This window comes from Meleagris gallopavo, chromosome 7, assembly GCF_000146605.3.
Source record: "Meleagris gallopavo isolate NT-WF06-2002-E0010 breed Aviagen turkey brand Nicholas breeding stock chromosome 7, Turkey_5.1, whole genome shotgun sequence".
Lineage (NCBI taxonomy): Eukaryota > Metazoa > Chordata > Aves > Galliformes > Phasianidae > Meleagris > Meleagris gallopavo.
The window spans coordinates 7,046,294-7,058,315 of NC_015017.2; the positions used below are offsets into that span (position 1 = coordinate 7,046,294).

At 39.3% G+C, this 12,022-nt stretch overlaps 3 protein-coding genes across 4 annotated transcripts in view; 2 read left to right on the plus strand and 1 right to left on the minus strand.

Moving 5' to 3' along the window:
• Positions 1 to 201: 201 nt before the first annotated feature.
• Positions 202 to 3,548, plus strand: ASDURF (ASNSD1 upstream reading frame). The gene is made up of 4 exons (XM_031554138.1): positions 202 to 383; positions 1,913 to 1,966; positions 2,510 to 2,585; positions 3,414 to 3,548. Exons 1-4 carry the CDS (start codon positions 321 to 323, stop codon positions 3,482 to 3,484), a joined length of 264 nt encoding a protein of 87 aa, XP_031409998.1. The 5' UTR covers positions 202 to 320; the 3' UTR covers positions 3,485 to 3,548.
• ASNSD1 (asparagine synthetase domain containing 1) lies at positions 3,483 to 8,543 on the plus strand. The gene is made up of 3 exons (XM_031554136.1): positions 3,483 to 4,988; positions 5,532 to 5,713; positions 6,676 to 8,543. The coding sequence occupies exons 1-3, from the start codon at positions 3,507 to 3,509 to the stop codon at positions 6,920 to 6,922; spliced, it is 1,911 nt and encodes a 636-aa protein (XP_031409996.1). The 5' UTR covers positions 3,483 to 3,506; the 3' UTR covers positions 6,923 to 8,543.
• A 1,426-nt stretch (positions 8,544 to 9,969) lies between these two features.
• The window catches only part of OSGEPL1 (O-sialoglycoprotein endopeptidase like 1), a 7,372-nt gene continuing 5,319 nt past the window's right edge, over positions 9,970 to 12,022 (minus strand). For both annotated transcript variants that reach the window (XM_031554137.1, XM_003207423.4), the window contains exon 8: positions 9,970 to 11,484. In XM_031554137.1, coding sequence (XP_031409997.1) covers positions 11,406 to 11,484 — 79 coding nt within the window. In that variant the 3' untranslated portion in view covers positions 9,970 to 11,405. The remainder of the gene's footprint in view (positions 11,485 to 12,022) is intronic.

Here is a 12,022-nt window from a genome sequence, read left to right on the forward strand (position 1 = left end):
CAACAAGCAAGAGACTAACGAGAAGACCTTCCCTGTACCAAATTACTGCCAGCGATCCGACCGGACAACAACCAGCACCAGGCGAAGCCGCCGTCACAGCCGCAGCAGCGGCAACACCACCTCAGGCGTGCGCGCCTAACGACTGCGGCGCGCAACACGCAAACGGTTGCTCCCCCATCGCGCATGCGCACCCACCACAGTTCTGTTAATGGTGCGTACACTGTAGCAACAGGAAGTTCCGCGCCAGGAAGTTCTGCGGCAGGAGGCGCAGGCCTTGTGCGTGTGATGCTGTGCTGCGGCCCGGCTGGAGAAGCGGGGTTATGTCGCGACGGGAGGAGGAGGAGAGCGCCGAGCTGGGCCATAAGGAGGAGCTGAGTCGGAGGGTGAGCTCAGGTTATCCTTAGGTGTTGTTTCGGTGCTCCTTACGATTCGGAGGAGAGAATAAAATGAAGCTTGTTATGTATTGTGTGGAGAAGAGAAGGGCCTGTCTGTGTTTGAGCTGTGGCTCTGTTGGGAGCATTTGTCCTGTGGAGAGCTCAGTGGCTGTGAGCCCTTCTAGTAATCTGCCCTTTTGCTTTTACTGCTCCGAGATGGGCTTGGTGTGATCGACTGAAGAAGTGTCTGTTTCGTTTGTGTGCGCTGAGCAAATCGTGAGGGAGGTCGGTGGTCCGGTTCTCCTGTAAAGCCGGGCTGTTCGCAGCGGTGCCCTCAGCTTTATTCGGGTTGAGATCTGTCAGTTCCTGGGGAGCTGCTCACCACCGGAAAGTGATTTCCTTCCCCTGCACTCGTATCATAACCGATTAGTGGTTTTCTATAGTTTCTTGGTTACTTAGGAGGCTCAAGAGGGTGAGGACATCAGCACGGCACAGCTTGTATGTTGCATGGTTGAGGCGCGGGGCTTTATTGTGCATCAGAAGGCAGCACTGCTGTCTTGTCTGTTGCAGTAACAAATGCCACAGGCTGGTGTAGTTGCTGATGAAGCAGCCATTCAGTTTGGCTAATCCAGTCCTGTAGCTGTTTTTAGCTGCCCCAGTTCCAGGTGGCAGAAAGGAGGAGCGGAGCAAGCTGTGTGATTGATGCTTATAGAATGCAGTAAGTGCTGAACCACTTCAGTTCTGTGTTTCAGGTTTTTTGGAGGGCCCCTGCTCGGTCTTTGTCACTGGTGGCTGCTGCTGTCCAGGAGAACAGGAACACTGGGCTGCTTCTGTCAGTGCAGCTGAACTGGTGGGGTAGATCCAGCATTACAACTTTGTGCTAAAACTCCAGTATAGTACAATTGTATAAAATTCTCTTAGGGTGTTGGTTGGTTGGTTGGTTTTTGGGGGGGGAGGGGGAGGTGATTTTGTGGGGTTTTTTGTTTCTTTCTTTTACTGTTTTCATTCTGAATCTGGAAAATATCAGATTATAAAGTGTATTGTGGAGGTAAATTTTGTTTCTCAAAGCTTGATGTTTTTGTTAATAGTTATATAAATGTTTGCTTGGTTTCTCCTGAGAAGGTTAGGAGGGAAGTAATCTCAGATTCTAAACAGCTAGGGATACTCTGGCTTCCCAGTAATGACTGCTTTTGGGGGATGGGAGCAATGTCAACCCATATAAGATAACCGCTTTCCAAAGCAGTTACTTAGACTGCTTCATTGGCTTATTGTTGAATTCATAACTTAGAATTCAAAAGTAGCATGCTAACTGTAATTCAGTTATGTAGTCTGAAGAGTTGTAGTATGCTTAGAATAATGGCTAATTGAATACCTTTTTCATTCTTATGTGCACATTCACTTTAGTGGTCTGTTCAGGGAACAGTGACCTAGATTCTTCTAGCTGTCTTTAAAATATGGGTGAAGGTTTTCATCTTCAGGATTGCAACACAGCAGCTTGTTGTTAATAATTACATTGATACGTGTCTTTGGTCTTTTAGATTAAAGAACAGAAGGTTGTGGTTGATGAGCTTTCCAATTTGAAGAAGAACAGGGTAAGTAATTGTGAAATTTCTTTTGGCTACTTTATTTTAGCTTCAGATGTATTTGTACAGAGGCAAGAGGGCAAAAAATCATAAATAAATATGTTATCTTCAATTGTTGCGCTAAAGATATTAATGCACATGTGGTCCAGTGTCAAAATGTTTTGTTCTCCTCATCACTTGAGGGTTTATTTACACTTGTACAGTGTAACACAGTGTGATGTCGGATGACTTTACTTTTTGTTTTAGCTGAATTTTTATATGATAATATTTGAGTAGGTCAGATTATGTTAAAATCTTCCTACTTTTTGTGTGTGTATGATGTAAAATAAAATATGATTCCCCAACTATGAGGAAAGGAAAAATGTAGAGTGGCTGCGGGTCAATCCTGAAATGTTTTGGTCCAACATGAGGATGTTGCTCATGGCAGAGTAGAACGTAGCCTTCTGACATAAAAGGGAAGGGTATCTCAGTGGACTTACATGCATTTCTGCTGTATTGTGTTTGCCTATGTATGTTACTTTCACTTAATGCAGCATTCTTTTTATTTTACAGAAAGTTTATAGGCAGCAACCCAATAGCAATATTTTCTTCCTTGTAGACCGAACAGAAACACTGTCTCAATGCAAAAGTAAGTTTGCAGTGCAAAAGGTAATAGTTTAACTGTTTAAAAGCTCTCTTTGTAGCTGTTAAGAATTTCAAAGTTGTAGTTAAGTAGAACTGGCAACTGCGTGTTAGATACCAAGCGGACTTGAGATGTGCCTGCTTTTCTGAGTTGGATAAACATGGTTTCAGCTTGATTTGCAAGAGTGGTAAAACAGTAAATGCTGAAGATACATGAAGGAGTCGTCCCACAGAGGAATCGCTTTTCTTAGCACCCTTTGGGAAGCTGTACATGCTCAGTTCTTCTTTTTTTTTTTTAATTGTTAACCCTTAAAATTTCATGGGATGAGTACGAAATATGAGTGTGGAACTGTAAGTAAAGCTAGAAGTCTAAAAGTCTTTAGGCGGTTGAGAGAATGAATTTTTGGGTTTATCAAGATATGGGAATGGAAGATAAAGAGACGTGATAATTGAACAAAGGTGTTAGAAAAAAATTTAAAAGTATGAAATTACTTCCTGGATTGAACAGCTGTCAATATCTTTTTTGATTGGAGTTTACAATGTTGACACGTTGTCTATTCACTTTCTTACTACAAATGTGTAAATCATATTGATTATCTAGGAAATGATTGGCTTTTTCTTTACGTTACTAAACTTGTAGTATGGATTTCCTTGAGGGTGAAAAGATGTTTGTATAATTGAAGTCGAATAGACTGCAGTGAGATATGGTTGTGATAGATCAATACTGTGGCACATCTGTTTCTTACTTTGTTTTCCTATCTTTAATTGTACAGCTGACACTCATTTCTTAGGTATAAACTCATTTACTCTTTATTCTGGTATTTTTATCACACAGATACATTAGATCAATTGAAGAAAGCACATCAAGAGTTGGAAAATTCAGACAAGACTAAAGTCAAGAAATAGTCTATCTGAATTTCAAGTCGCCATGTGTGGTATTTGTTGTGTTGTTGCCTTGTCTAGCCAGCATAGTATTTGTGATTACTTCAATGAGGACCTGTACTGCCATCTTAGAAGAAGAGGACCAGACAGCAGCCAACAATTGATAAAGACTGTGTCTGAGCCGTCCTATAAGTGTCTTTTTTCTGGCCATGTGCTTCACCTGAGGGGACTGATGACTCCTCAGCCTCTGGAAGATGTCAATAATAATATTTTGCTCTGGAATGGAGAAATTTTCAATGGAGTGCATGTAGGAGATTCAGAGAACGACACTGAAGTTATGTTTCGTCATCTTGCGCTATGCAGTAGTGACGCTGACTTCTTAACACTCTTCTCATCACTTCGGGGTCCATGGTCTTTTATTTATTACCAAGCATCTGGACACAGCTTATGGTTTGGTAGAGATTATTTTGGTCGTCGTAGTTTGCTTTGGCAGTTCAGTAATGTGAGTGATAGTGTTTTCTGTCTCACATCTGTAAGTGTGAATTTGGAATCTTGTAACCGATGTCAAGAAATCCCAGCATCTGGAATTTTCAAAATTGATCTCAAAAGCTGTGTGACAACTAAATTATTGTCTTTAACGTTGTTTCCATGGAAGTACAGTTGCACAGAGAAAACTCAAGAAGAAATATTCATTGATATTCTGGATCAAGTTTCAAAAGACTTACCAAATCACATCACGGTTGTGATGAATGAGTCAAAACTATGTCTCAGCACACCAGTAATGCCCTTAAACAGAGCCATTTCTGAAGCCTCAGCTGAGTCTGCAAGAACTGATACTAGCAACACGAGCCACGTGGCTTCCATAGAAACTCTTCAGGGATATCTTGCAGAGGAGCACAAGAGAAAACTAGTCCATCAGTTCATTGATGTTCTAGATGAGGCAGTAAAGAGACGAGTTTTACTACTAGTTAGAGGTGAAGATCAGAGAACAAGAGAAGTTGAGGGTGCTTCTCCCAGGAAGGCTCACGTTGCAGTGCTCTTTTCTGGTGGCGTTGACTCTATGGTTATTGCAGCCCTTGCTGATCGACATGTTCCTTTGGAGGAACCAATTGACCTTCTCAATGTAGCTTTCATGCCAAAAGAACAAACTAAGCAAACACGTACCCCTAAATCCTGTATCAGCCAGGAAATGCAGCTTGATTTGCGTCGTGTTCAAGAAAATCATGAAGACCTTGATGCTAAAATTGGTGATCGTTTGTCTTGCTTTGATGTTCCTGACAGAATTACTGGTAGGGCAGGACTGAAAGAATTAGAAGCCCTTAACCCTTCAAGAACCTGGAACTTTGTGGAAATTAATGTCACATTAAAGGAATTGCAAGAAATGAGACAACAATTCATAAATCACTTGATTTATCCTCTGGATACAGTTTTGGATGACAGCATTGGATGTGCAATCTGGTTTGCTTCCAGAGGACAGGGTTATATTAATAAGAAAGGAGAAATGAAACCATACAGAAGTCCTGCAAAGGTACTGATTGTTTCTTAAATCTTTTGTTTTTTCTTAAACTTAATTTGTGAATGTGAGAACAGCCCTGTTTCAGCAATTAGCAGAGCTCTTAAATATTCACAAGGCTTCTGAAATTCAGTGGCAGAATAGAATACCGATAATCTTTCTGTAGTTCTAGAATTAAAGCCTGCGTTCAGTTCTTTCATTATGTGAATGGCTTTTCAATAAGCTTGATAAGCAGTAGTGACTAGGAAAAAAGTCAACGCCTATGATTCTCAATGCTGTAACTCAGTAGTAGGCAAGTGCTATTAATCCAGTTGAACAAATCTATAAACTTAGTGTATTCTTCAGGTACACGACTTAGGTGACAAAGTAGCTGTTAGTAATGCCAGACAAGATGACTGCTTGCAATCTTATGTAATTATAGTCTGATTGAATGACTGTTAAAGCTACAAAGAATATTTCTTCTTGTATGTTGTTTTCACATATGTAGTTCTAAGATCCGTTAAGTATTATTAGCCTCACTAGGTATTAACAAAGATTTCTTTTGTTCTTTTTTCTTAGGTTGTGCTTACAGGAATTGGAGCAGATGAACAGCTTGCTGGGTATTCCCGACATCGCGTTTGCTTCAGAAAATATGGCCTAGAAGGTCTGAATAAGGAACTTGAAATGGAGTTAGGTCGCATTTCTTCTAGGAATCTTGGTAGAGATGACAGGATTATTGGAGATCATGGAAAAGAAGCCAGGTAATAGTACCATGAAACAAAGCTGGTTTTACTGGTTAGGCTCTAGTTTTATCGGTCCAAGAAAAAGCTTTATTTGGAACTTGTTGGCACGTTTTTTGTCTCCAAATTGTGTTCCACTTGTATTAGGATGCACTCTCTGGGGGGAAAAAAAAATGTAATCTTTAATGCCATGGTAGTTACTTAAGGAAATCTAGCAACATGAAAATTGGATTTCCACCTGGATGTTTTAAGAAGCAGCAACAGATGTTGGATAAAGCAAAATCAAGTGGGTTTTATCATTTGAAGTACAGCAGTCTTCTCAGCTTTGTAGTTCTGTTGAGGTAACTTGGGGAGTGACTCTGGAGAATGACAGCTTCCTAACACAGCCTTGGAGAGGCTGTGAAGGACCAGCATCAAGGCTGCATATTCCTGTCAATGCGATAAAAGCAAGATAGACACCCTATGCATTTCCATGTCATTAAGTCAGAATACTTAAAGAATTGGGTTTTTTGAGTTTACCTCCTCCACACTACCACTCACTGACTTGCAAAAAAAAATCCCTTTAGTTGTTGTCTAATAGCTGAGGCTGCTCAAGTGCATGAAGGTTTTTGTGCCCAACAGTGTCTTTCCAGGCATGTTCTTAATGATACATTTTCATTTTAGCAGGAAGTGGTTGCAGTGATGGGCAGGTGTTAATTGTGCTTGTGAATCGATATAAATGCCTGGCATTCAGATGGTTGTGAGGATCTTTTTTGTCAACGTTTTTGTTTCAAAGTTATGGTGTGGCTTTATATAACAATTTTTTTTTTTTTTAATGCTTTAAAGTTATCTTGTTACTTCAAAATTTGGGAACTTGTGGGCTTCAGAGTTAAATTGTAGTATCTTTTACCTACTCTCTCAGTCAACATAGCTGCTTTGGAGACTTCCCTCAGTACCATACCACTAATGTTTAAGGCACAATCTGTTTCTCCCAATGTCTTCAGGTTTCCTTTTATTGATGAAGATGTCGTTTCGTTCCTCAATTCGCTGCCCATCTCAGAAAAAGCAGACTTGACTTTACCTCGAGGAATTGGTGAGAAACTGATTCTGCGCCTTGGAGCCAAGGAACTTGGCCTTAAAGCTTCAAGCATTTTGCCAAAAAGGGCTGTACAGTTTGGATCTCGGATTGCAAAACTGGAGAGCAACAATGAAAAAGCACACCACACATGCAACAGACTGAAGTTATTTTAGTAGATGAATTATAAAGCTATATCTTAAGATACTATTTATCCTATTTGTAAATTTAGTAAATCTTTGGGATTTTTTTAACAAGTTTGGCTTAGTTTGTTTGTTTTATGCATTTGGGCATTGTTACAATCAATAGAATAATACACATAGTACATACTTGTCCTAGACACATTATGAATGTATCCTTAGGGGAGAAGGGAAAGCTGGTCTCTGTGGAATAGAAGATAGCCAGAGGTTGGCATTTCTTCTCCCCCTTCCTCAGCAAAGTGCCTACTGAATCCTTCAGTCTGTCAGGTTATGGTTTTAGAAGGGAGAATGCGGTGAGGAGCTGACCTGGATTGCTAGAGCCACTGAGAGCTGAGGGTTCTGGGCCACACTGCCTCTTAGGAGCTGTCCCCTATGCATCACACTTAACCTTTTGTTTTTTGAGGAACAGGCTGCCCTTGCCTCAGCTGTTGAGAGCTGCCCAGTGAGGCCTGTGCTCCTGTACTGGGTTGATTGGTGGCCACAGGACTAAGGCTCCCTCTGCTCCCAGGAGATCTCTGGGATGATCTCTGCAATATCTTCTTTGTCATAGCTGGTTCCCTAACATCTTGCTGCTTCTTTTAGCTTGAGCTCTGCTGCTTCTACAGCTACAAGGCATCCCTTGTGTTTTTCAAGGAAGATTGCTAAAAGAAAGCAAATGCAGAATATCTAGCTTCAAAAAAAGCACCTGAGCTTTTTATCTGGATGTAATCATATGGTGGAAATACAAATATTCATACTAGCATAAAATCTAGTTTTGCGCAAAGCAGTATTTAGCTGTTTCTACAAATAATCTGTTGTAATGGTGCAAATAAAATTTTACATCAATTTGGGACTGGGGAGAATTACTACAGAAGCATTACTACAGAATGCTTCAGAACACGGGCAGTTTTCTGGTGCTCTGAGGAAAATTGACTTGCTTGTATGTTCTTTGACATTGGCAAGATTTATTCCATCACTGATAGCAGAGAGAGATTAGATTCAAGGACCATTAATCTGACTAAATGTGACCATAATTTGTTAACTCTGTAGTGGCGCTATGGTGCCTCATTTAGGATTCCTAGAAAAAAGTTGTGTATTTTATACCCAGGAAAATAGTTTCTTTTCCAAAATAAGTCTTTCAATTTTTACAAATACATATGTACGTGAGAAATAATTTGGGAAGTGTTCTAGGTACTTTTAGGTATTAGCCTTAAGAAACTATGTGTAGTTGTCAAGCCATGACCTGAAACAGTGATGGAGCATCTGATGGGAAGGCAGGGCCAACACAGGGGAACTCAAGTGCATGCAGTGTATCTGAGTGAAGGGTGGAGCCAGGATCCACCCCTTGCCAGAGCCCATTTAAGGACTGGCAGATGAGGGCATCTGTCTGGAGGTCCATGCATACCTGAGGCCTTCTGAAGGGAAGCAGCTTCTTTCCCTTATTTCTGTGTGTATTGCTGTTGGATTTGAGCAAATCCTTGCTCCCTGCAGCCTGGTATCTTGCTGCTCTGCTGTCACTGTTATGTTATCACTTCACAGCATGCAATTTGGTTTTAGCATTTTTGTTTTCAGTTTAACCTATTACTTACAAACAATAAATTCATCATTATTCCTTAAAGTATGCTTATCACTATTATTTGCAGTTTCTTGACCAAATATTTGTTTCTATAAGGGGAAAAAATGACTATGTACCAGAGGAACCTGCAGGAATGTTTGTGTTTTTTATCTTGTCCTTAGGAAATGTAGTGGTTACGTGCAAATAGTGCTGTAACTTTTTGGTTAAATAATACTCTGTTCTTGTTGTTAATAGCATCTCGAAATACTGCATTTTAAACACTGCAGAATATTCTTGAGGGATACTGGGGCCTGACAAAAGTGTTATGTAGAGCTGAATGAGCTGATGACGCGACCTAGTGGTCAAACGTGGCAGCGCAGGAAAACTCTTGTGCCTTGTTTGTTGTGACAAGAGCAAGCAGCACAACTTTATCATGTCCCCTTACTTGGCTGGCTTTAAGCAGAGACAAAATGCTATCTCCTAGAGCTTCCCACTGAACTGCTGGGCCAGCTAAAAAGTAAGTATGTTCCCTGACAGCATCATTGCTAGCACTGGTGGTTTCAGGTATGCCCTTGTAAGGTTAAGAAACCCACTGGACTTTTGAGAGACGATGGCTGGTGGAATTTGCTGGCTAAACCCTTCAGCTGTTTAGATGCAAAATAGCACAGCACTTGTCAGTTTCCTTCAGAATACATGGATATTAAAGTTGGACTAATTTTAATCAGGACTCAGTACAAAGTGCAAGTATGAGACATGCATACCCAAAGAGAACAACTTCATTGTTGTATTAACAACTATACAATTCAAACATATTTAACAAAGATAAAACTTTATGATGGATTTTGTTTACTTAATTGGTTCAACTTGAAAAGCAAAATGACTAATGAGGTGACATAAACTGATTATATTCTATGTATTATAACAATATCCTGAAGGTTAGCATGGGGTGAAGACGAGGCATACCTATTTGTGTACATGCTAGCAGTGCAGGGCTGCAAGGTATCTGCACGTCAGCTGGCCTATGTCTTTATTCTAGATGATGAACTATGTGCAGAACATCACTAGCGATTCCTTTACTTCCTAACACCCAGGGATTGAGGAACTTGTTCTCTTAACTATCCTTACCTCTATGTGTGAAAGAATAGATCGCTAGGCTTATCATTTCTGTATGTTTAGTATGTCTATCATTCCTCTTGAGCTTCACTTTCTGTTCCCAAAACATGGGTAAGGCTTGTGCAATTGCCAGTAAATCATGCATTGTTGTTCATTCTCAATTTTTTCCAATGTGAGATATATCTTCTATACTAGAAATAGTGATGTACTTGAATGCAGGCACACATTTGCAATAAAAAAGACATTACTTACCTCCTTGTAAATGTGAGAAATTAATTTATGATTAAGAGTAACTGTCCTTTCCTATAACATCCAGGCTGTAGTTAAGCATTCATCAGTCTTCAGTGTTCATAGGAACAGTGATTTGCAGGATGTATTATAAGAGGAAGAGTTTTGTTTATTCTGATGGCCTTAGGATTCAGCCTCCAAATAATATAAAAAGTAACAATTTCAGTTTAGGAGCAATAACTTAACATTATAAAAGGGGTATTATATAAAGTTGCAAGCATTAAAATGAATATTTCTTGAATATCTATATGAATTTGTTAAGTCGTTAACGAAAATGTCTCTTAAGTGGCCTGGTGCATAACTAAATTTGGTTCATCTGGTTTTAGATATCTTTTGAGATTAAAAAAGTAATTAGCAGTCTAGTATGTTTGCAGAAGACTTAAAAGGCATAACTGCTGTTATAGTCTAGCACACAACAAATGTATGGCTTCTAGGCCCCAGGTTCAAGAAGATCATCTCCGCACTACTAGGAATGGCTTTTCAGAAAGGTATTTACTTAACAGAGTAATGTGATACAAAATTCTTGGTGAGCTGGTTGCCCACACAGCCTTTTCCATTAGTCTGCTTGTGGGGAGATTCAAGAAAGCACTTGACATCACCATCATAAACACTGATGAAATTATTCCATATTTAAGAAACCATTGTATGAAGAAGTAAAATAAAAATAAAAAAAAGCCATCATTTGCTCTGATGCAAAGAGACGATTAAGGTTTTACAAGGTAACATTAGGTTGAAGCAATATCTGTACAGCTGCTACTCCACCTCCTGGAGAGATGTGGTTCTGAGCAACAGTGATGCTGAATTACCAATTATAAAGATTTCTGCTTTTTAGCTAGTATTGGAGGCCTATTTTCTTGCAGTTGTTCTCATTTCTGTGGGTGCTGTCTCTTCTCTTGATTATATTTTCATCAATTCTGTGCACATCTCTTTCTCAATCTTCATTTTGTCTGTTTTTTGAAACTTGTTGCTGAAGTGACAAATTGTTGTATAAACTTAAATAATACATTTTGTTTTGATGAAATGCTTAGTTGAATTAGAAAAGACATTTTAAGTAAGAATGAGAACTGTATTTCTTCTACGTTTGAACAACCCCAGGCGCAAGCTTAGATACCAGACTGCTCACAATCACCTAGTACAGATTGTCAAAAGGCAAGGTGAAGTAACACATGAGCATAAAAACCCAGAACTTGGATCTTAACAGCTCATTTGTCCTGTTACCGACATTAAACTGTTATTCTTTTTACTAAAAAATATAATAATAATAATTAGTGCTCGCCATTTAACCCCAGATGTTAATTTTTGTTAGTAGGAATCATCTTCTTGCACTAGCAGAGAAAAGTAGGTGCTGTTGAAACTCAGTTCTGTTGGCACAGCTTCCACGTGAAGATGTATTTATTTCTCTGATGGGTGTTATTTCAACAATATAAGCCACATAAAGTCAGTACATGACAACTGTCTCAGTGCTGTTACAGTGAATAAGTTTGAGCTGCATTTATTGTATTAGTTAAGTGCTCAACATGCTGACTATTTTATCTTCCTTAGTCTTGGCACTTTGATGGCATCCTCTTCAACTCTTTTTGAAATGTCAATTCCAAGGGGAGCTCTAGAAAATAAAGTGATCCCTATGTTAAAAGGTAAGTAGCATTACCGCTGTGGTAAGATGATAGTCCCCTGTCACTCAGATGGGCAGATTCAAAGCCCTTTTCTACCATCAAATTGGGAAATTCCCAGTAATAAGTTTAGTAAATGCTGCCCAATTCCCAAATGCTGAGAATTGGGCAGCATTTTCACAAATTCTTAGCACTGTAAGACTAACTGTGAAAATGGTCTGCTTGAGCCTGTGCCCAAAACCATCTCTAAAATGGGGAGTTGTCTACATTTTTAGCTATTCCTAACCCATGAAGTTCTGTGACTTCACAGCTATCTTTTGAGGATGTTATTCAGATTCTGATTTGAGCTGATAAATAATTTTACATCCCAGTAATGAACGCAAGACACGTTAGAGATTCACAGGTATTTTTCTCTGGTATTTGTATGGTGTATATATAGTAACAGCAAAGCTAACTTGGTATTTTATTCATTGAGTTTTATATATATATATATATATTTTATATATATATATATATATATATTATTATTAT